This window comes from Triturus cristatus, unplaced genomic scaffold (assembly GCF_964204655.1).
Source record: "Triturus cristatus unplaced genomic scaffold, aTriCri1.1 SCAFFOLD_487, whole genome shotgun sequence".
NCBI lineage: Eukaryota > Metazoa > Chordata > Amphibia > Caudata > Salamandridae > Triturus > Triturus cristatus.
Window position 1 is genome coordinate 52,068 of NW_028187484.1, and position 25,224 is coordinate 77,291.

Genomic DNA, 25,224 nt, shown 5'->3' on the forward strand with positions numbered 1-25,224 from the left:
TGGAATACCCCCCAACCCGGCCTTACCACTCTTACTTGCACATGCCGCCCCTGTCTGTACTGCCATGGAAGGGAGGCCCTAATACAGTGGGTAAGCATAGTCTAGCCTGCATAGTCTAGCCTTAGGCCGATTAAACCTACAACCACCGTCGTGAGAGCCTGAGATGTTAAAAAAGACACTGCCTTCCTGATTTGCCTCAACAGGAATAGACAATTTGACTACCGATTATTATGGGGTTTTAGTGATAGCGTAGTGTCTATGAACACTCCAAAACTTGTTACTGAATCTGAAGGAATTGGTAGTGAACCCATCTCGTGGGACTCCTACGAGTTACGCCATAGTTTGAATTTTGTTGTTAAAAATACTATTTCAGTTTTTACTGAATTTAGTTTTAAGTGATTGTTCCCCATCCAGTTTCATATGAAATGCATCAAGTCTTTGAAAGCAGGTTGGGAGAGATCTGTGAGTCATCTGTATAGGTATACAGCTTGCAACCCTTGGTAGCCACTTCCTTAATAAATAGTTGAACAAATATAGGAGAAAGGAGGATTCCTGAGGATCCCCAAAGTGAATATAACATCTTTACACCACAAAAGATGGCAACTGGGCTGCTGGCTGTGATTAGACAGAAAATAATTCAGCCATCATAGCCCCTGAATCCAGCGGCTTCGACACAGTTGAGTAAGATGTTGTCATCCACCATGTCAAAAGCAGCAGAGAGGTCGAGCAAAGCCAAAGCAGAAGCGTGGCTGTAGCGCGATCCTTAAGTAGGGAAAATATGCAGGTCACCAGCTATGCCACTAAACAACTGTGTGGGTTAAATACAGGGTCAGCCCCCAGGCCTTTTTCAGGAGTCGGTGATGTCCCACGTCTTGGCAAAAGGCCAATCTCCAGCCTAGGTGTTCTAACAAACATCACTTGTGGGCCATTCCTTGAATCAATCTGCATGAGAGGGGACAGTGGGAAGCATTTCACTCATCAGGACCGACAGATGTGAACTGGTCAGGCAAAGGAGCATATCCCCATACCCTCCGCTAGTAGTCATGCTCAGAATTAGGGATAAGTATGGATGATGTGTCATGGTATCCTATTGGCCCCAGCAACAGCTATAACTGAGGGTGTTAGGGTGACATCTGATAAGTTGACTTTACTCACATAGGTGATATTCAATTCAAGTAGACGTTTTATTGCAGCCCTGGCATCTGTATACCTTAAAACTAGCAGCAATCGGTGTGGAGCACATGGACACAGTGTCTTGGAATTTGTCCGAGAGTGGTAACCATCAATAATTGATTATCCATTATAGTGTGAAAAAGCAAATCCAATATCAGCTAGTGCAAAAGGACAGCCAGCGGCACATAACAAAACCATGGAAATTAGAATAATAAACTCTTAGTATCCTCTTGGAATGTGAACAGCAATCTCTCTGAAAACAGTGTAGAATCAGATGAATAGTTTCATAGCATCCAAAAATAAATGCAAGAACTCATTCCAATCAACCACTAGGCAACTTGAACATCCTGCTGTAGGTACTAAGTAAGACTGCAGACATGCAACTACAGCAAAATATTGAAAATATCAAGATTCATAACTCATGATCAATAATTGCCAGAACCAAAGTCTTAGCAGCCAGTGCAGACCAGACAACTGCCAGATTTCATGCAGATCTTCCTATCAACTCCTGAGAGAATGGCAAAAGCTAACTTTTACTCTCCATCTCAAACTAGCAACAACTTACCCCCAACACAGAATCAGACCACGCAACTGAACTAAAAAAAACTGAGTATAACTCAATCTGAATACCCACAGGATTATTTGCAGACCACCATTGCGCTCTTCATTCGATAATATTAAGCTAAACAAGTGAAAATGAAAAAAGAAATTTAAAACAAAAGAAATAAATACACACCGCAAAAAATGCTTCCTCGAATACTAAGAGTGGACCCGAGAAGCCAAGGATGAGCAGTGGCTGGGCTCCCAGGAGGACGAATATAGCTCCCTGCAATGAGGTGGAGATGAGGAGCTCGGAAACCCCCATCCAGTTGTCAGTCTTTTCACCTAGGAGAAGAGTAGAGCGGAAAACTGGTCAGCACATTCACACAACATTTCCTACATTAATTTAACCACCATTACTGAGACGCCTTTACATTCCATCAATGTGACTCCCTACATAGGTGCTTGCAGCAGGAATAGACCTTTGACGAATGTTTGATGTTAGACCTGGCACCATTGGCGTGAGTCTCCCTTCCTTTTTTCGCTGTGTCTCCTCTGTTTTTGCTGTTTATAGATGCTCTGGGCGCTGTGCCGCTGCCATTCAGTGCCACAGCGCGAATGCTCCCTTTGTAAAGATGACATATGAATTGGTACATCCATGATTGGCTTATTCAGTTTACCTGTTAGTCCCTAGTAGCGTGGCCGGTGTGTGCCCAGGGCTGGTAAACCAAATGCTGCTGGTGGGCCTGCAGCACTGGTTTGTGCCACCCACAGAAGCAGCTTGTAAAGTGTGTCTCAGACCTGCCACTGCGGTGTCTGCGTGCAGTCCAGAACTGCCATCTTGGCTGTGAAGTGCACCCGCTTCCCAGCCCCTAAACCTTCCCTTGGCATCATGTAAGCCCCCCTTATGATAGGGCTCATTGTATGTGTAAGGTAGGACATGCCCTGTTGTATGTAGCATGTCCTAGTAGTGAATTACACCCAATTTCGTTTTTCACTACTGTAAGGCTACCTGTTCTCCATAGGCCAGAATGGGAGGTCTGGGCTATTACATCCTATAGTCCTAACTGACCCACAGAACATGGTAGAAAAACGAATCTAGTATGCCTGAGCTCAGAATATTAAAATACATCTTTTAGTGAAGGTTATTTTTATATTCTGTGTTTGAAACTACCACTTTTAGAGTATAGGTACTTTCTTGCCTAAGCCTTCCAGTTGCTCTGCTATTATGTGTATTGGCTGTCTGGTTTTGGAGGGACAGGGCAGGCTGAGTCAGACCTGGGTTGAATAGAGCGACCTGCCTAGGTGTGAGGGGAGGGGTAGCTCCAGGACTTGAATAGGGCTGTGCCTGGCAAGGTGAAAGCTGGCTCCACCTCCCACTGTGCGTCTGAGGCAGACCCCCTCTTTCTGAAAGGAAGGATGCAGCCTGATCAACAAAGTGCTCCAGGGCTGGGCAAAACTGGTTCTGGCTGGGTTCAGAGGCTTGGGACCCCTAAGAACAAAGACTTTGGGGGTATAAATATTTGTGCACAAACCCCTACAATTTGTATTGCTCCTGGATAACAAGAAGAACCTATGTCTGTGTGGCTACAGGAATCTGCAAGAGAAGGACTGTCCTTGTGCCCTGTGTGCTGTTTCTGGGACTAGCCTGCAGCTGCTACCACTGGACTTCAAGAAGAGGAAAAGAACTTTGATTGGACTTTTTATTTTTGCTACAGCAATCACCCAAGGGCTAGAAGAGAGCTAGCCTCCTGCTGGAGTCTCAGGCACATCAGACTCCACCATCAGCCTCCTGTTTCCTCCCAGCGAGGGATACTATCTGCAGGTGAGGCCCCTGTGTGTTCCAGGGACTCTATTTCTACTGCTGAGAAGAGAGCGCTGAAAATCGTCGCTAACCCCCGTTAGCGAGCCGCTGCAGCAGGTGAGCGTGAGGAAAACCGCCGCTCCGCTGTCGCCGAGTGCTCGCTATCCCCAAGAAGATCGCATCATTTGTCAGCAGGCCTGAAAACGCCCGCTATCTGAAAATCATCACAACAGGATCATCGCAGCGCGGACGCAGAAGCGTTCGCCATTTTCCCCGCATCGCATCCGGATCGTCGCTCCCTCGCGGAGCGCCATTTTCGTCATCGCAGCACGATCACACACGCAACAGGCCCGGTGCGTCATCCTCCCTTCGCGGCAAGGATTTCATCGCATCACCGGCTTAGTGTGAACAAGTTTGTCGCTTTGTCCTGCCCGCAACCCAGCGCATCATCCTCCCTTGCGGTAAGGATTCAACGCATCGCTGGTTAGCGGGAGGAAATTTATCGCTACAGCTCCTTTGCGACATTTTTGTTGCTTTGCTCCAGGAACCAGATACTTTGTGAGTAAAAGGGTCGCAGAGACCACTGCATTGAACCAAACATCCTTTTGTGCACCTTGAACTATTTTTGCAGCCTTTCTAAAGTAATTATATTTTTATCGTATTGTGGATTTTTACTGTTATTGGTCTTGTGATTAAGTCTATATAAAAATACCTATTTTTCATAACTACTTGAGTGGTGTCCATTTGTAGTGTTCCTCATTATATTGCTGTGTATGGTCATAAATGCTTAACACACTGCCTCTGAGATAAGCCTAGCTGCTCGTGCTACGTTACCACAGGGTTGAGCAGGGGTTGTCAAAGGGTGTAGGCTGCTTACTCTGACTTAGGAAGAAGGGTCCCTACTTGAACAGTGGCCAGCCATTGCCAACTAGAGACCCCCATTTCTAACATTTGACTACAAGACTTCCCTCGTCCCATTCCTCAATGAAGAAAATCTGTCCCAAAATTAGGGACCCTATCATGGACTTTGATCAGCCATTAGGAACTGGTATAGTATGGTTGTGTGCACACTGAGAGGGTGTTGACAATTTTCATAGAGAATTTAAAAAGGGACATACAGGATCCTTGTGTGGGAACCTGTTAGGCAGAAACATGTCGACCTGAATAGGACACAGGCCGCATAATGGTGTTTTAAGTGTCCAATATTTACTTTTAATCACCCGTACACCACCCGTCAATAAATGACTGAATTTTAACAGGCAGGTGCACTGAGTTTTTAACCTTTAGGATCCCCCATCCCTAAGAAACATCCCCAAATAGTCCCTCTGATTACCGCGAGGACTGCACGCCACAAGAGCATTCTTAAGGTAGGGGAAGATGCAACGTCTGGTCTGTTCTGTGTAAGCGGGGAATGTGTGTGAGTAGGAGTCGAGCTGAATGGAGGTGTCTGGTAGGTTTGTGAAAACTGATACAGCTCATGATGTGTGAGGGTTTTAATGCATGCATGAGGAGCTTGATTAGTGCTTGTTTGTGGATGGGGAGCCAGTGGAGCTCCTTGACGAGCAGGATGATGTGCATGTGGGGTGGGAGGTTGAGGGTGAGCCGCTGAGTTCTGTATGGTCTGGAGTTGTCAGGTCAGTTGACTGTTGATTCCGATTTAGAGGGTTTTCTTATAGTCCAGTTTGTTGGTGACTAGGGCCTGGGTGACAGTTGTGCGGGTGTAGGTCGCAAGCCATTTGAAAATCTTGTTTAGCATCTTTAGTGTGATGAAACACTGCATTGACTTGGCCGGTTAAGGTGAGTTAGTTGTCAATGACTATCTCAAGGTTCTTGGCCTGGTTTATAGGTAGGGGGTGAGTCTGAGTACAGTCTGCCACCAGATGAAGTCCCATGGCAAGGTGTTTTTTGCCGAACATCACGTTTTGTTCATGTTTAGCTAGAAGCAGCTGGTTTTCATCCACTCACTGACTTCGGTCATGCAGGCTGAGAAACTGGACAGGAAGTTTGGCATCTTGCTGGAGAGGGAGATTATGAGCTGGATGTCGTTGGGTAGGTATTTAATTCCTCATCTCCAAATTATGCAAAAGGCAAGATTCCTCTGTGTCACTCCATCTCTCCATACCATCCAATGACTTCTCATTAAGAATATCATCATTTGCACTTTTCTTCACCAATAAAGCCTACCATAAACTTGTTCCAATTTATATCTTCTGCAAACTCAAGCACTACACCTCCAGGCTCCTTCTTTCCCCAGGTACCAATGATCCGAAGGAACACCCGTTTGTGACTGTTCCTTCTCGTACATCCCAGGATGTCGTATTCTCTCCCTGTACACATTTGTGAAGCCCCTAATCTCACTTGCTTCAGGATGTTTAATTTCCTACATCTCTGTGGTCTTGTCGCTCATCTGAGCCACCTCCTCTCCCAGTGCCAGGGGTCCTCTTGAGGTATTAGTACACCTTACATATTTACTTAGTTATCATTAATTCAAGTGAAGTACCAATCTTAGGTTTGTGTGGTTTTCCAGAGAGTTTGGACTCACGTTGTTAGTACTCACATTGACCACCATTTTCAACTACATAAGGAATGATATCCCATTTTTCCAGTGCCCAGGTGCCTATTCCCCTTTTCTACTTTTTCCCTCCACATTCATTTGTTATCTCTATACTTATGGTGTGGGCTTATGAAAACCCACTCAGGTCTCAGGACACGCATGCTGCAGACCATCTGTGGAAGCTCATCCCCACAGATCAGATAGTGTTTTCTTATCTTGTGAGTCTCAGTCCTCTTCCTCTGTGTGAAGCGAGATCCTTAAATAATCATCTTCAGTGGATGCAGGGCACTCAAACTGTTCCCAAACTAATGGAGACACTGGACTTATTTCTGAAGTATCACCAAGGACGAGAGGCTGTATCCATTGCTTCGGTAGGTAAGGGCACTCAGTACCAATCAGTATTTGTTCTTGGGTCTGTTCTCGGCAGCTAAAAGGGGAATGCATTGCGTGTGACATGGTTTAGAAAAGCTGATAGGAAGGCCATATTACCTGGTCGGTAGATGAGTTATGTCCTGGCACCAGACAAACCCATTCCGCAGGGTACAGTTAGTATATTGCCAGCAAGCTGAGCACTTTTTTTCTATAAAGGCTGCAGCTGCCCTATATTCAATCAGGCTTTAGACAAATACCCTACCTGAGCTGCTGTTCTATCAACTCTCCTGGATCCCGGCATCCCATGGATGCAGCTTGAACTGGGAGCCAAGTCCCACTCCTATCAATTCCACTATCCTAGATCCCGGAATTCCATGAATGCAGCTAGCCGCGGGCGCCATTTCCCTCTTCTATCAATTCCACTCTCTTTAATCCTGGCATCCAATGGATGCAGCTTGATGCGGCAGCCAAGTCCCCCTCCTATCAATTCTACTCTCTTGGACCCTGGCATCCCATGGATGCAGCTTGACCTGGGAGCCAAGTCCCACTTCTGTCAATTCCACTCTCTTGGATCCCGGCATCCCATGGATGCAGCTTGACCTGGGAGCCAAGTCCTACTCCTGTCAATTTCACTCTCTTGAATCCCGGCATCCCATGGATGCAGCTTGAACTGGGAGCCAAGTCCCACTTCTTTCAATTCCACTCTCCTGGATCCCGTTATCCCATGGATGCAGCTTGACCAGGGAGCCAAGTCCCACTTCTTTCAATTCCACTCTCTTGAATCCCGGCATCCCATGGATGCAGCTTGCCGTGGGAGCCAAGTCCCACTCCTATCAATTCCACTATCCTAGATCCCGGAATTCCATGAATGCAGCTAGCCGCGGGCGCCATTTCCCTCTTCTATCAATTCCACTCTCTTTAATCCTGGCATCCCATGGATGCAGCTTGACCTGGGAGCCAAGTCCCACTTCTGTCAATTCCACTCTCTTGGATCCCGGCATCCCATGGATGCAGCTTGCCGTGGGAGCCACGTCCCACTCCTTTCAATTCCACTCTCTTGGATCCCGGCATCCCATGGATGCAAAGGATTCACACAAAAGGATCTAGGATAAAGTACCGCACTTATCTATTTACTGGAAAATATATTTACATTTGGTGCTTCGACCAACAGAGAACCAGACCCTTTTGATTCTCTTTGTTGTGAAAGAACCTTCCACAACAGACAATTATAAAAATATATATGTGGTCTGCACACACAATTAAAGACAGTCTGTTCATTCAATGATGATTCACACTGATGTATGTTCCTTCAATCTTTATTTTCTTATTACACTTCGCAGTAGCCAACGCGTTTCGTCCTTTTGAAGGACTTCTTCAGGGCTCCTCACGCCATGTATCTGTTCCACTGAGTCTCCTTTCCTCTTACGACAACAGTGAAATCAAATCCCCCTTCTTAGTTTCATCAGTCTCGCGTCGTCCTCAGCCTGAAAGGTTTCAAAAACTGGCGTACACTGAACGGACAACGATGTATGGTCAGTATAGACCCATTCCTTCTGCACCAGTATGTAAGTGCGCGTACGTAATCTCCAAGGTGTATTGTGTCCCATGGATGCAGTTTGACATGGGAGCCAAGTCCCACTCCTTTGCCATCTAAAGGACCTTTTCATAGTTGTTCTTGAGTCAATTAAAAATATATTGAATATCTCTGCTGACTTAGAAATCAGAGTGCCTCTCTGTTGTAAAAGTCTTTGGTGACACTAGTAAGGTACAGTCAATTTTTAGTCTAAAACATGCAATTTCAATATTTTTGTCTCCTAATTTAGTCAATTTTTAGAACCAGACCAACCAATTATTCACCAACCCCTGGCCCAACAACCATGGGCTACCTACCCAACAGGCCTCCAAAGGTGATTGCAGGGGTCAGAGCAGCGAAGTAAATGAAGATGATGGCGGCCAGGCACTGCCCGTTCAGGGCATCCTTGATGTCGCTTAGATACTTCGGATATCGGCGTTTTATATCTCGGACCAGACCCCCAAATGGCCGTCCCGTTCTACGCAGGGGATCATCTTCCAGTTCAGCTTTTCCTTTTATTTCTGTTGGGGATAGAAGCAGAAATAAGTGGTCAGGGTGAAAGAGACAAGCAAAGTCCTACAAGAGCAGAAGTCTAAAGATTCCCAGGCCCACGGGTGAATAGCTCATTCACTCCAGGCTTTTGCTTTGCATCCAAGGATTTGTAGTCCTTATTTGATAATCGAATAAATAGGACTACAAATCATGAAAATACAAAGGAAAAACCTGGATGGGACGAGGTACTCGTGCATGGACCTGGTAAACATGAGAGTTCGGCAGCAGGGTGCTCAATATAGGGCGAAGATGGACATATACATTCCATATTGAAGAGCGCTGACTATGTGAAGAATTTCCATTTTGGGTTCATTGTATGTAAATATATTTGATGTGGATTTTCTAAAAAAAGGACGAGCACTGCCAACTTTTCCAGACCCATATGCGAATAGCACTGCCCATCCAGGCTTTGACTTTGGGACTTGCAATCTTGTTTATTCCATTATAAAACCAGGACTACAGGTCCTAGAATTAAAAGAAAAAACCTAGACTGGAGAAGCTCATCACACATAGATCTAGGAAACTTGGCAGCTCCGGGTCGGCCTGGATCCAGCCCTAGAGATTCCGTCTGGTTGAGATAATAATGATGGCGCTTGAGGAGTACATCCACTTTAATGTATCATTAAAGGGTGCACTGCCGAAACATGGACACCATGAATTCTGTTTTTAAATGATGAATTGTGGCAAATGCATACTTAACTGGTATCTTCGGGAGGCTGGGTGCGTTTTCCACAAATGCAACAAATCACATGACTCCTTGTGCACCTTATGGGACCTATCATTGATTTGTCGATTAATTGACTAATTGAAAGGACTGAAATTCACACTTGGTGTATCCCCATTTACTGTATTTACCCCCTCAATCCACACAATCTCATCATTAGTAGCACTTTACATCCAAGCCCCATTCTCCTTCATCCATTATGTGAACATTGAAAGGCTACCAGGTGTCTCCATATCATCAAAGATGCAGTGTTCATGTTCTGGGTTTTTGTTTAAAAGCATAATGCATTTTGGGAGTCGTATTTCTGGTTCACTTTAATGTATTTAAATTTATAAACTCAGCTGTGGTGATTACATGACTCCACGTCACTGGGACACAACGTTTTCAGCTCTAGGTTTAAAAAGAACATGCCAGTGCATTCTGGGAGTTGTAGTGTTGGTTAGTTATAATTGAGCCAATTGGACCAACACACCTGAAAAAATGAAATTTAAAAGCAAAATACTGGAAAGGAAAATGTGTGTGCTGGTGACATGGAGCCATCTGATCACCCTAAAACGAATTATTTGTAAAAGAAAAACAGGATTGAACCAATGTATCTTTGTAGTTATTGCGTCATCTGACAGCCTCAGAAGAATAGAAGCATGAAAGATCACTCTCACGCACAGTGTCACTGGTTTTGTCATCCTCTCGCTCAACTCATGAATGGAATGGAATGTTTCTAGACATCTACTGTGGCAGCTTATCTTCACCTGTTGGGTGGCTCCTCGCTCTTGGCATCATTGACATTGTTTACAGTCCTGGTCTTTTCAATTGCAAATCACCCCTTTCAGTTGGGTTAGTCTGTGAAGTTAAATGGAAGCAGAGCAAGACAACAATACGACAGAATTCCAGGGTCTATAAACAGTAACCATGATGAGGTAGCCACCCTGCTGATGGCTGGGTCCAAACTGGAATGGCATGGTGAGCAAAGAAACGATGGATTTAGGCCCAGATCTCTGTACTGGGGTGAATGTATGACATTGTTCTGCATTCTGTCCATCAACAGTTCTTTTTGCATTAGCCACCCTACTGACACAGAAGAGGTGGTCAACCACCTCAGGATAAGTTCATTTGTCTGTGAAAAGGTACCAAATACCTTCAGACATTTTCAGACCAACTGGATTAGTAAAGCTGAAAACAAGACAGAAGAAGAAGGACCAGGAGTGCAACGCAGTGTCTCTGGTGGAATGGAGTCATGTGTCACTATACAGCAGCTTCTAATCCATCATAAAATGACTCCGTTCCTAGGAGGCAGTGGGGCGGATGTCCAATGTTTGCACCTGAGGATCAAAGCTGCACCACATTTTTTAAATATCTAATCATTATGTTAAGGGTTCCAATGTTGGGTCATTCATGTACAGAATCTCAAGTGAATATCCTTGAAACCTGTCTCTATACTTGCGGATGAATGCTGGACACACTGAGCTCAAACCAAAGCTGTCGAGTTTCCCAGTTGCATGAATGAGTAGCTCCACTGCTTCAGGTGTCTTCCTTCCATTCTGGAATGTGTAGTCCTGTTGAAACCATTATTAAATAAGGACTACAAGTCCCACAAAGCTAAAGAACCTGGACTAGATGGGCTACACTCACATAGGCCTAGGAAACTTGAGAGTGCTGTGTAAACCGACCAAAGGAGGCCCCATTTATGTACCATTCTTCAGTCACCCCACTTCCACAATTACAAGACCACCCAGTCTTTTAACCTTCACACTAGAACAGAGGTCTTCAAACTTCTTTGCTCTGAGCCCCCAAAAGCAAAATGTTTTAAAGTTGGGCCCTCCTCCCCTCAAAAACTTTATGGCAAGGATTGGGGAGTGGGAGGTGCAGGGCTGAGCATAGGAGGAGTTTATACCATTTCCGGGGTACTTTTTCTGTATCTCATAATTCACAATGAATGTGAGACTCATAAAAGGGCAAATTCATCAAACAAAAACAGAAATTGACCGAAACACTCTGCTGCCCATAATCTGGGTGCTGTGAGCCCCTCGTACTCTTAGGCCCCAAAGCAACTGCTGCACTAATGATAGCTGTGGCCCGGAGTAGCAGTGTATATCTCCTGTGCACTTTCACCTGTCACCCACCATACCTGATCGTCACTCCAATCATGAAACAGGCTCTCTGTCCTTTTTTTTAGTTTTAATATAGTGTAGACTCAGCCCAAAGGCATTGGAGCACATTACATGGAGGCCAACTTATATTACATAAAGTCAGATTCTTTTTTTTAGGCGCAGGCAGATTAAATAATTCGCCCAGAATCACCAAATGTTGGGCCGAAGCAGGGATTTGAAACTGGTTCTCCAGTTCCAAACTCATCAACTTTTGCCAAAGATCACATTTCCTTCCTTTCAGAAATAAAATGAGCTCCCACGTGTTGCCCCCTTTTTGCAGCAAAAGTGCCTCTGCGTTAATGCTAGCAAGGGAAAGGAACCCCCATACTGACATAAGATAGGTCACCCGGCCTATGTCTCAAAATTCCCTTCCCCCCAAAAAAGTTTACTTGATTTCAACAGAGCGATCCCTCTAGTAGCCCCGACAAACGTGCAGGTCTGTGCATGACTACCTGATCCAATCCAGGGTTTTTTCTCTGAATTCTGGGACTTTTATTCTTGTTTATTCAAAAATAAAACCGGAACCACAATACTCACAATTCAAAGAAAAAACTTTGACTGGAGCAGCTCTTTATGTATGTACCTGAGAAACTTGGCAGCCATTATCTGGGGCTATCGGATGACTCTATGTCACCGGAGACACCATCTTCTTTTGTTTTCTCGTTGCAGTTTTACATGATGCGAACTCGGCCTAAGGGCATTGGAGTGCCTCACGTGAGCACTGGTTACATACCATAAGGTAAGATCATATTTTTCTGCGGCAGAGTGAGATTAAGAGATTTGTCCAGAATCACAGGACGTTGAACCGTCAGGACTCAAACCTGGTTCCCCAGTGCCAAAGTCAGCAGCTTGGCCCTAACGCTACATCCTCGCCCGGGGACACCATGTTCGGGTCTCTGCTTTTTATGTCACAACTTATTGAATACTGGGAATCGCAGTCTTGATTCACTTCAGTTGAACCTACTGGACTACAGTATAAAATAGCAATGGTTTCTAAAAGGAAAGCTCAGGACTGTAACGAGATGTTTCTGGTGGCATGGGCTCCTCTGACAAACCACAGACCTCTCAGGTGACCCATTTCAAGGGCCGGACTGGCCATAGCGGGCACCAGGCGTTTCCCCGGTCGGCCGCCAGGGTGGGGGCGGATTTGTTTCCAGGGGCCGGCAATATCGGCCCCCTGTAACAAAATTGGCCGAAACCGGCCCTTGCAAACAGCTCGTCGCACCCCTTACCCCCTGAAGGGGGGGCAGCGAACAGTTTGCCAGGGCTGGTTTCAGGTCCCAGTCCGGCCCTGCCCATTTCCATGCTTGAGTAGCTCATCCCGTCCATATGTTTTGATTGCACTTGGGGGTTTCTAGTCCTGTTCATCCCATTATAAACCCAACACTACAAGTTCCAAAATGCAAAGGAAAAATATCTGCACGGAGTGAGGTCCTCATGCTTGGATCTAGGAAACTCAAGAGAAACCTAAATCTACAACAGTGTAAGGAATCGGTTTCCAGCACCTGCCCTCCTATCCCCCACACATACACACTACTCTGACCGGCATTATGGATCAAGACACTTAAAGAGAAGAAGACGTTAAATCAATGTTTTAAGTGACCCCGAAGCAGGCTAATCTGCCTGCAATTGGCAAGCTGTTTGCAGTAGAAATAAAAAAAAAATCTTTTTTTAAAAACATTAAAAAAGTAGGTTTTAAATATGAAAAGATGCCCAATGGCTTCCTCTCGTCGAACTCCACATATCCCCTACTATTCCTTTTCACTCCAAATAACAGACTAACATGTCCGCTGTAGGAAGGTGGAATCTGACTAATGGTTGCCCCCAACTTTTTGCCTGGTATTTGAGTGGTTTTTTGACTAGTCTGGCTGGGATCCTGCTATCCAGGAGCCCAGCCTATCTGCTTTCTCCCTAAAACTAATGTGAAGTACCCTAGGTACTAACCAATTGGATGCTGAGGGTGCCCTGACAGTCCCTTGTAGACGGTACCCTAGGTACCCAGGGCATGGGTCCCTCAGTAGGCCTACCAGGGCTGCAGCACTTATTGTGCCACCCTGGGACAGCCACACAAACTGACACCACCAGACCACTACTGTAGTCTGGGTAAGGTGGTGCTAGCTTCCCTTACAGGGATATAGGTACCCTATATCCCACCCCAATACAACACATGTACTCTCATGGGTCACCCCTATGGCAGGCCTTGCTAATCCTACAAGGCAGGGTGCTGAGGTATGTGTGAGGGGGGACTCCCTGCAACCTTCGTAAAATCATTGCTGGGTTGTTTGTAGTGTAGCCATACCATATACTCTTAACCGCATTATAAGTCTATCACGATAACGCGATAACTTGAGAATGGCTACCCAGAACCATATTGTGTTTGGTGTCAAACATGTAGGAATCATACCCCCAGTCCAGCCATGGGCATGAGGGTACGATTCCCCCCTGCTAGAGGGGTGATATGGGAAAAGCGGCAGAATTTAGACACCAATTTAAAAGTGCACATGTAGTTCAAAATGGCTACTACCCGCCACCCACACGACTCTGGCTGGCTGTTGCTGGGGGAAACCCCAGCCTCGCCAGCTGGACAATAGGGCTCCTGTGGCAGGGAGGTGCTAGCATCTCCCCAGACAGGATAATGTGGATTGGAACAGGGTGGGTGCACCAAATGTCCTTTCAGAGTTGCACGTAGGCAGCTGCAGAGCCCTCATTCTGCATACACCGCTTGGAACCGGTTCAGGGGCATCCTGCCCCTCGCCCAGGCGGGAAACACACAAAGGGGAGAGGATGTAGCCACCCTTTCCCGCCTCACCACTCATTGGTGGACACTACTCTGGACACTCCCCTAATCTTGGGGATAAAGGAGAATAACGTGGCCCCAGAGCCTCAGATTAATCTTGAACTTTACAGTCTTGACCTTCGACTTGCTGCTGCCCAGCTGACGGAAGAAATCTCCCTTGGGATAAAGGAGTTATCCCCCTGCTTGGCAGGCACCTGAAACACTGCAAGTGACCCAGTTGGAACCTCGCTGCTCCTACGGACTTCGACGACTTCCAGCACCCATGAGCTGGGTTTCCTAAACATCCCAGAGGCCAGTGAGTGTGCACAGCAAACCTGTGTACCGTGGACCGCGTGGGTGCCGAGATTCCCAATACCCCAGGACACCAGCCACCTCTTGCGTAGCACACGACCCTGACCAGTGGGGAAGTTGTGCTTTGGCCCATTATTGAGCCAACCACCAAGCAGCATCCGTGCCAAAGATCAGCGCCCTAGCCCCCTCCGGTGGCCCGTGGGCTCCCTTTTACGCACTCCATTTTGCTGCCTTCCATGGTCCCTTGTCTCTCGACTTGTGGGCCCGAGCGGAGGACAATCTCGACAACTAAGAGTTCCCCTGGTTGCTCCAGGCCTGCTCTACAGTCTCTCCAAAGGAGACCTCTCACAGACCTCGTGGGTCTGCATCAGTAGCTGATTTGTTCATCTTGCGTGGGTTGCGGTTGCCAAGGCTTAGTGGATCCAATCCGGACACTAACACCGCAGTGTTAGACCTGGCACCTTGGCGTGAGTTTCCCTTCCACATTTTTGATGGTGTGCCTCAACTGTTTTGCTGGTGTTGTCCGCTCAGGGCACTGCGCCACGGCTAATCCCTGCCGCAGTGCAAGTGCTGCCTAGGTAAAGTGTACCTGTAATTGATGTTCATGATTGGTTTATTGGATTTACTGTCAGTCCCCAGTAAAGTGCACCCGGGGTGCCAGGGCTTGTGAATGCCAATGCTGCTGGTGGGCTCGCAGCGCTGGTTGCGCCACCCACAGAAAGCGGCCTTGTAAAATGTGTCCTGGGTCTGCCACTGCAGACCCCGCATGCAGTCTCGTACTGTCCCGCCGGCTGGGCAAGTGCCCACACTTGCCAGCCTCCAGAACCTTCCCTTAGCCTCATGTTAGTCACCCCTATGGTAGGCCCGCGGGCAGGGTACGTTGTAGGTGTAAGGTAGGACAAGCCCTGGTTGTATGGCCTGTCCTAGTAGTGAATTACCGCCATATTCGTAGTTCACTATTGCAAGGCTACTTGTTCCCATTAGGCCAGATGAGCTGCTGGAATTATTACATTCTGTGAGAAGTTGGCCTGGCATATGCTGTTCCTAGTTATAGGGACACCTTGCACCAGTCCAATTCGACTCCTATTGATGATAGGTTTAAGACAACCTTTAAAGAAAGCTATCCTAGTGGTAGCTGTGGAGAGCAGCCTTCAGGCTAAGTCTTGAAGGAGTGTTAAGCTTATTGTTTTACCATAATAACCTCTTGAATAACCAAATGAAAGAGTAGCCCACACAGGTATATATATAAAATATATGTATTTATTCTAGACAGAATCCCACAGTCACTTTATGTGGCTAGTGGCAAAGTTACAATTCAAACAAGCATTTCTAAACACAATAAATAGCACAGAAATCAATGGGCCCCAGGGGGGGACCAAACCATATACTAAAATAGTGGTATAAGAACCACGACAATTCTACAGGCAATGCCTAGGGCATTCAGGATCGCTGGCCCCTTAAGAATCCACCCACAGTTAAGAGGAAGGGGACCCACGGGAGGCGTGTGCAGTGCGAGAAGCTGCTGTCGGGATCGCAATGTTAGCCTATGGAGAATGTCGCGGTTGAATAATTAAGGTTTAAGGACACTTCTAACAACAGTACAAAGTTAAGGCTTGAGACTTAAGGCTTTGGAGAGCCCACCACCACGGGAGCACCGAAGTACCACTGTTACCTGCCCCAGGGAAGCCGGGTGCATAGGTCGATTCTGGTGTCGGGTCGCGGGCTGATTTTCTATGGAAAAGGAGTCCAAACTGCTGCTAGCTGGAAGTGTCGCTGAAGTCGTGAAGATTAAAGTTGAAGAAAAGACAAAGATGAACCTGAAAGCAGAGGGGACAGAGTCTGGGTCACAGCACAGTGACCAGGGAGCTCACAGGAAGGAGCTCGTGGATGTCGGGTGCTTCAGGTGTGGAAGGTACAGCTGGGCTCTGCAGTCACGGGCTCCGGGAGGCTTCAAGGAAGGCCAGCTTCTGGAGGGCGACTGTCCCACGTCGGCTGAGGGTCGCTGCGGTGTTAGTGTCCCGATTGGATCCACTAAGCATTGGCAACCGCAACCCACGCAAGATGAACAAAGCAGCTGCTGGTGCAGACCCACGGGGTCTGAGGGTGCTCTCCTTTGCAGGGAGCGTAGAGCAGGCCTGGAGCAACCAGGGGAACTCTTAGAAAGGAAGATTGTCCTCCGTCAAGGCCCACAAGTCGAGAGACAAGGGACCGCGGAAGGCAGCAAAATGGAGTGCGTAAAAGTGCTCCCACGGGCCACCGGAGCGGGCCAGGGAGCTGAGAGTCGGCACAAATGCTGCTTGAAGGTTGGCTCAAGAATGGGCCAAAGCACAACTTCCCCACTGGTCGGGGTCGTGTGCTGGACAAGAGGTGGCCGGTGTCTCGGGGTATGCGGGGATCTCGACACCCACGTGGTCCAGGGTGCTCAGACTTGCTGGGCACACTCACAGGACGCTGGGATGCACTGGAGACCCACCTCGAGGTTGCTGGAAGGCGTCGAAGGTCGTGAGAGCAACGAAGTTCCAACCGGGTATCTTGTAGTCTTTTAGGTGCCTGCCAAGCAGGGGGATAACTCCTTTATCCCAAGGGAGATTTCTTCAGTCAGCTGGGCAGCAGCTCGTCGAAGGTCAGTTCTGTGAAGTCCTGTACGAATCTAAGGCTCTAGGGCAAAGTTATTCCCATATATCCCCAAGATTAGGGGATGGTCCAAAATAGAGCCTACCAATCAGAGTAGAGGCGGGAAAGGGTGGCTACACCCACTCCCCTTTGTGTGTTTCCCGCCTGGGCGAGGGGCAGGATGCCCCTGAACCGGTTCCAGGCGGTGTATGCAGAATTGGGGCTCTGCAGCTGCCTACGTGCAACTCTGAATGGACTTTTGGTGCACCCACCCTGTTCCAATCCACATATCCTGTCTGGGGAGGTGCTGGCACCTCCCTGCCACAGGAGCCCTATTGTCCAGATGGCGAGGCTGGGGTTTTCCCCAGCAACAGCCAGCCAGAGTCGTGTAGGTGGCGAACAGTAGCCATTTTGTGGTACATGTGCACTTTTAAATTGGTTTCCAAATTCTACCGCTTTTCCCATATCACCCTCCTAGCAAGGGGGAATCGTGCCCCCATGCCCATGGCTGGACTGGGGGTATGATTCCTTCATGTTTGACACCAAACACGATATGGTTCGGTGTAGCCATTCCAAAGTTACAGCGATGACGCAATAACTTATAATGCGGTTAAGAGTATATGGTATGGCTACACTACAAACAACCCAGTAACGATTTTACGAAGGTTGCAGAGAGGTCCTACTCACGTAGGGGTCCCCCCTCACACATACCTCAGCACCCAGCCCTGTAGGATTACCAGGGCCTGCCATAGGGGTGACCTATGAGAGTATATGTGTTGTATGGTATGGGACATAGGGTACCTACGTCCCTGTAAGGGGTGTTAGCACCACCTTACCCAGGCTACAGTAGTGGCCTGGTGGTGTCAGTTTGGGTGGCTGTCCCAGGGTGGCACAATAAGTGCTGCAGACCTGGTAGGCCTACTGGGGGACCCATGCCCTGGGTACCTAGGGTACCATCTACAAGGGACTGGATGGGCATGCCCAGCATCCAATTATGTTTGTACCTAGAGTACTCACAACAGTTTTAGGGAGAAAGCAGATAGGCTGGGGTCCTGGATAGCAGGATCCCAGCCAGACTAGTCAAAAACCACTTAAATACCAGGCGAAAAGTTGGGGGCAACCATTAGTCAGATTCCACTCTCCTACATAACCCCCCCCCAAACGAAAGGAGATAAGGCTAACCTTGTCCAGATAAGCCTTTATTTCCTGAGTGGCCATATAAGGAAGAACCTGTACTAACATGGTTGCTCCCTGTGTCATGGTCCACTTGGGAAATCCTACCCCAAGGGGTTCTAGAGTTTCTCCAAAGTCTAGGGAAATCACCGGTATTGGTTTTTGGGTCAGAGGTGGGCTGGTGGGGTGTCTGAGTCTGGAAGTGAGACCCTACTTGGGTTGGTCTCAACCTCCTCAGATCACTGGCCACTATGGAAGCCTTTCTGCCCATGACTGGGTCATATCTGGCCCTAAGGGTCAACCTCTGGCTGCCTACAGCTGGGGGTTGGATCCCTTTGGCTGGAATAGTGGAGGGCACTGGAAGGTTTGGGGCAGCTAGGCCCCAGGTCTCCCTGTGCTCAACAACATCCATTTGAGGGGTGCCTATACCTAGGGGTAAGGGGGATCCCTCAGTTTGCAGAGGAATATTAACCTGGCTGAAACTACTCTGCTGGGTGTCCCTAATCTGTTGATGAGGGGGTTCCTCTGGGCAGGGGCCCAATAAGGGTCCACTGACCTTCCTGACCTCTGCAGCCCTGGGCTGACTGAGGCAGGGTAGAGAGGGGCAGGATACCTGCTCCAGACTGGGTACCACCTTGGAAGGATCCCCTGCCATCAGAGAGGTGGGCAGGCCAAGCCTGTCCACTTCTGGGGCAGTTACTTCACAAGGGGCAGGGTCAGTTCCCTGAGAAACTGGACCTTTACCTGTAGTCTGGTGGGGGGAAGACTGCTCTTCCTCCCCTATGCTCTCTGTTTGTGTAGAGTGATCCATAGTTTCAGGCTTCACTCTTTCTATTTCCTCCTGGGGTGGAGGTGAGGCCCTCAGGGTCTCATCCACTCTCTCAGGAATTCCTACCATTTTCAAATGGGCCTTGTGGTCAACCTCAGCCCAGGCTGAGATTTCTAGATCATTCCCCAGTAGACAATCTACAGGCAAGTTTGGGGACACTGCCACTCTCTTGGGGCCAGTGACTCCTCCCCAGCTGAGATTTATCACTGCCATGGGATGATCTGTCCTGATTCCATCAATATTGGTCACCTGATAGCTAAACCCAGGTAAAAGCTGATCTAGGGGCACTAGCCTCTTGGTCACCATGGTGACACTGGCCCCTGTGTCCTTATAGGCCACAGCCTTCTGACCATTGATCATTGGTTCTTGTCTGTACCTGCCCAGAATACTGGGGCTCATGGTAAAGTTGGCAAACCCCATGCCACCATCACAGACCATAGTTGCTAATGCAGGGGACCTGGCTAGGCCAGAGTCCACTGGTGTCCCCAAAGAGAACCCAACTAAGTTTTTGGGTGCACTCCCACCACCTGGGGGATTACTACTAGTAGTAACAGGAGGTGTTGGAGCTGGTTTTGGAGGAACATTTTCTTTATTGCCATTCTTAGGACAGCTGGAGTCAGTTTTCCAGTGGCCAGGTTTCTTACACACATGGCAATATGGTTTCTTGGTATTAGAGGAAGTATTTTGGGACCCACCCCCAGCACTGGTTTGTTGGGGCCCTTCAGAGGACTTTTCTTGTTTATCATCCCCACCTTTCTCTTTGGGCTTAGTGGAATCCTTCTTCTGGTCACCAACTTGGTTCTTAGGCCTGATCCTGGTTCTGACCCATTTGTCTGCCTTCTTTCCCAATTCTTGGGGAGAGGTCAGATCAGAGTCCACCAGGTGCTGGTGTAAAAGTTGGTTCTGACAATTATTAAGAATCTGCTCCCTCATAATGAGATTATACAATCCTTGATAATCATTAACTTTACTGCCATTTAACCAACCTTCCAGTGCCTTGGTTGCACAATCCACAAAGTCTACCCAATCTTGATTCTGTGCTTTCTGGGTGTCTCTGAACTTAAGTCTGTACTGATCAGTGGTTAAGCCAAACCCATCTATTAAAGCAGCTTTCAAGATATAATAATCATCCGCATCCTCTTCTCTTACAGAGAGGAGCTTGTCTCTCCCTTTATCTGAAAAGGAGAGCCACAGGATTGCTGCCCACTGCTCTACAGGGACCCTCTGTACTCTACAGGCCCTTTCAAGAGCAGATATCCATTTGTGGATATCATCCCCATTCTGATAGGGGGGCACAATCTTGTGGAGGTTCCTATTGTCAGGGACTCTCTCTCTAACTCTAGGGGTTTCATTACTGCCACCAGGGATCTCTAGACCCCACTTTCTTGAAGCTTTCTGAAGCTCCAGGGTTTCCCTGTCCAATGCTAACTGTTCTCTTTTAAGCTCAAGCTTAGCCTGCTCAAATTTGATCAGTCTGCATTTCCTCTCATGAGAGGTTTCTCTTCTCTGAGAAGAGGCAGAGGACCCTTTGGATCCCTTAGAATGGTTGGATCCCACTGAGGGGGATCTGTTCCTTCTTGGACCCACCACTCCCCTTTTAAGGGTGGAGGGAGTGCCTCTTGGGCCATCACCTCCATGCTGTGAGTGGTTTGTTTCTTCCAGGTCAGGATTTTCATCCTCTTCCTGTTCCTCTTCAGATTCCACTCTGGGAGTGTCCTCTTCTGAGGGGTGCCCACCCACTCTGTCCGTCCCTCTGGATCCTATGGACTCCATAAAGTCTGCTATGAGCAGGATCTCTTTGAGACGTTTTGTGTTGGCACCTCTTTCTGTCTTCAGTCCCCTAAGGGTGCACATTTCCCTGAGCTCTGCAAAGGTGAAATTATCATACTTATCTACTGGGACCCTCTGGGGTCCTTCCATAGCCTTAGTGCCACCTGAAGACATGTTTAGTGTAGTGATGTATCTCCCTACACTAAGTGTGGCCTACTGAACCCTCTCTTGAGTTGTAGTCAAGGTGTGCTAAACCCTCTACACACAACTCCAAGTTCAGTAGAACTTATTGTATTCTAGCTTGAATTTATATGTACCTTTGGTACCTTGTGGCTTTCACTTTAGAAATTCAATTTGTTATCTGGTAAAACAATGGCAAGCTTGAATCCAACCGCTGCACACCAATGTGAGAAGTTGGCCTGGCATATGCTGTTCCTAGTTATAGGGACACCTTGCACCAGTCCAATTCGACTCCTATTGATGATAGGTTTAAGACAACCTTTAAAGAAAGCTATCCTAGTGGTAGCTGTGGAGAGCAGCCTTCAGGCTAAGTCTTGAAGGAGTGTTAAGCTTATTGTTTTACCATAATAACCTCTTGAATAACCAAATGAAAGAGTAGCCCACACAGGTATATATATAAAATATATGTATTTATTCTAGACAGAATCCCACAGTCACTTTATGTGGCTAGTGGCAAAGTTACAATTCAAACAAGCATTTCTAAACACAATAAATAGCACAGAAATCAATGGGCCCCAGGGGGGGACCAAACCATATACTAAAATAGTGGTATAAGAACCACGACAATTCTACAGGCAATGCCTAGGGCATTCAGGATCGCTGGCCCCTTAAGAATCCACCCACAGTTAAGAGGAAGGGGACCCACGGGAGGCGTGTGCAGTGCGAGAAGCTGCTGTCGGGATCGCAATGTTAGCCTATGGAGAATGTCGCGGTTGAATAATTAAGGTTTAAGGACACTTCTAACAACAGTACAAAGTTAAGGCTTGAGACTTAAGGCTTTGGAGAGCCCACCACCACGGGAGCACCGAAGTACCACTGTTACCTGCCCCAGGGAAGCCGGGTGCATAGGTCGATTCTGGTGTCGGGTCGCGGGCTGATTTTCTATGGAAAAGGAGTCCAAACTGCTGCTAGCTGGAAGTGTCGCTGAAGTCGTGAAGATTAAAGTTGAAGAAAAGACAAAGATGAACCTGAAAGCAGAGGGGACAGAGTCTGGGTCACAGCACAGTGACCAGGGAGCTCACAGGAAGGAGCTCGTGGATGTCGGGTGCTTCAGGTGTGGAAGGTACAGCTGGGCTCTGCAGTCACGGGCTCCGGGAGGCTTCAAGGAAGGCCAGCTTCTGGAGGGCGACTGTCCCACGTCGGCTGAGGGTCGCTGCGGTGTTAGTGTCCCGATTGGATCCACTAAGCATTGGCAACCGCAACCCACGCAAGATGAACAAAGCAGCTGCTGGTGCAGACCCACGGGGTCTGAGGGTGCTCTCCTTTGCAGGGAGCGTAGAGCAGGCCTGGAGCAACCAGGGGAACTCTTAGAAAGGAAGATTGTCCTCCGTCAAGGCCCACAAGTCGAGAGACAAGGGACCGCGGAAGGCAGCAAAATGGAGTGCGTAAAAGTGCTCCCACGGGCCACCGGAGCGGGCCAGGGAGCTGAGAGTCGGCACAAATGCTGCTTGAAGGTTGGCTCAAGAATGGGCCAAAGCACAACTTCCCCACTGGTCGGGGTCGTGTGCTGGACAAGAGGTGGCCGGTGTCTCGGGGTATGCGGGGATCTCGACACCCACGTGGTCCAGGGTGCTCAGACTTGCTGGGCACACTCACAGGACGCTGGGATGCACTGGAGACCCACCTCGAGGTTGCTGGAAGGCGTCGAAGGTCGTGAGAGCAACGAAGTTCCAACCGGGTATCTTGTAGTCTTTTAGGTGCCTGCCAAGCAGGGGGATAACTCCTTTATCCCAAGGGAGATTTCTTCAGTCAGCTGGGCAGCAGCTCGTCGAAGGTCAGTTCTGTGAAGTCCTGTACGAATCTAAGGCTCTAGGGCAAAGTTATTCCCATATATCCCCAAGATTAGGGGATGGTCCAAAATAGAGCCTACCAATCAGAGTAGAGGCGGGAAAGGGTGGCTACACCCACTCCCCTTTGTGTGTTTCCCGCCTGGGCGAGGGGCAGGATGCCCCTGAACCGGTTCCAGGCGGTGTATGCAGAATTGGGGCTCTGCAGCTGCCTACGTGCAACTCTGAATGGACTTTTGGTGCACCCACCCTGTTCCAATCCACATATCCTGTCTGGGGAGGTGCTGGCACCTCCCTGCCACAGGAGCCCTATTGTCCAGATGGCGAGGCTGGGGTTTTCCCCAGCAACAGCCAGCCAGAGTCGTGTAGGTGGCGAACAGTAGCCATTTTGTGGTACATGTGCACTTTTAAATTGGTTTCCAAATTCTACCGCTTTTCCCATATCACCCTCCTAGCAAGGGGGAATCGTGCCCCCATGCCCATGGCTGGACTGGGGGTATGATTCCTTCATGTTTGACACCAAACACGATATGGTTCGGTGTAGCCATTCCAAAGTTACAGCGATGACGCAATAACTTATAATGCGGTTAAGAGTATATGGTATGGCTACACTACAAACAACCCAGTAACGATTTTACGAAGGTTGCAGAGAGGTCCTACTCACGTAGGGGTCCCCCCTCACACATACCTCAGCACCCAGCCCTGTAGGATTACCAGGGCCTGCCATAGGGGTGACCTATGAGAGTATATGTGTTGTATGGTATGGGACATAGGGTACCTACGTCCCTGTAAGGGGTGTTAGCACCACCTTACCCAGGCTACAGTAGTGGCCTGGTGGTGTCAGTTTGGGTGGCTGTCCCAGGGTGGCACAATAAGTGCTGCAGACCTGGTAGGCCTACTGGGGGACCCATGCCCTGGGTACCTAGGGTACCATCTACAAGGGACTGGATGGGCATGCCCAGCATCCAATTATGTTTGTACCTAGAGTACTCACAACAGTTTTAGGGAGAAAGCAGATAGGCTGGGGTCCTGGATAGCAGGATCCCAGCCAGACTAGTCAAAAACCACTTAAATACCAGGCGAAAAGTTGGGGGCAACCATTAGTCAGATTCCACTCTCCTACACATTCTATAATCCCAGCAGGCTCAGGGAACATGGTAGAGAGATATGTTTAGTATGCCTGAACTCGGAATGATAAAATACTTCTTGTAGCCAAGTTTATTTTACTATCCTGGGTTTGTAAATACGACTTTTAGAAAGTCAGTATTTACTCGCTTAATCATTTCAGCCGCCTCTGCTGTGCATGTATCTGACTGTCTGGGCTATGCGAGTGACAGGGCTGGGGGATGACAGGTGGTGAATGGCAGGAGGACACCTTGGTGGGAGGTGGGAGTGCCCCTTGGACTCTGAATAGGGCAGTGCTCCACGACCACAATGCTGGCTCCGCCCCCTGGGGAGCGACTGATGACTCAGCCTGCACCTGGCCAGGACGGGCGAAGCGCTGTCCACAAGGTGCTCCTGAAAGTACTTGTCCCCTGAATGCCGGCTCCACCTCCTGTGGAGCGGCTGATGTGCCTGCCCCTCACACTGAAAGCAGAAGTCAGAATGCCCCCAACAAAGTGCTCAGGACTGAGAACGGTTATGCGAAGGCCCCCCTGGCCTGAGAGAACAAAAGAAATGTGGTATAAAAGTAGGAGCCTAGCTCCTAAGAAATCCGAATCCTGTTTACCACAAAGGACCTCTGCCTGACTAGGAGGAGAAGAAGACGCTGGAAGGACTGGCCTGCTGCTTGCCTTGCTGAGAAAGGAGAGGAAAAGACTTGCTGAAAAGACTTTGCTGCATTGTGCTTGAACATTCTCCAAGGGCTTGATCTGAGCTTGCCCCCTGAACTGAACCCCAGGACCAGTGGGTTCTCTGTGCTTTTGCTCGTCCTCCAAGTCGAGCCGTGTGTGCATCCCGCTGGAAAGAGACTGTGCCCCTCATCGCCCCTCCTAGGGCTGTGACACTCAGGAGCTTGACTGCCTCAACCCCGTGAGAGCCCCGCTCCGTCCGGAGCCGCTCTCTGTCCCCGGGCTAGGTTGCCTGCACCCCTGTCACCGCCTGCCACTGGAGCGCGCTGAAAGCGCTGTCACCCCTCCCGCCGGAATCCTTCCAACGATCGTGATCTTCGCCGGGTCACCAGCTGCACGGACCGTGCCCTGTGAGCCCGCTTCGTTATCCTTGGAACACCCCCAGGCCGCGCCGCCCCCGCTGTGGAGACCCCCCTGCACCGCCATGCTAAGGGT

At 48.6% G+C, this 25,224-nt stretch overlaps 1 protein-coding gene across 1 annotated transcript in view; it reads right to left on the bottom strand.

Moving 5' to 3' along the window:
* The window catches only part of SLC4A1 (solute carrier family 4 member 1 (Diego blood group)), a 196,529-nt gene that overhangs the window by 52,067 nt on the left and 119,238 nt on the right, over nucleotides 1-25,224 (bottom strand). Inside the window, exons 9-10 of the mRNA XM_085640330.1 lie at nucleotides 8,334-8,537; nucleotides 1,910-2,058 (exon numbers count right to left, since the gene is read on the bottom strand). Coding sequence (XP_085496456.1) covers nucleotides 1,910-2,058; nucleotides 8,334-8,537 — 353 coding nt within the window. The remainder of the gene's footprint in view (nucleotides 1-1,909; nucleotides 2,059-8,333; nucleotides 8,538-25,224) is intronic.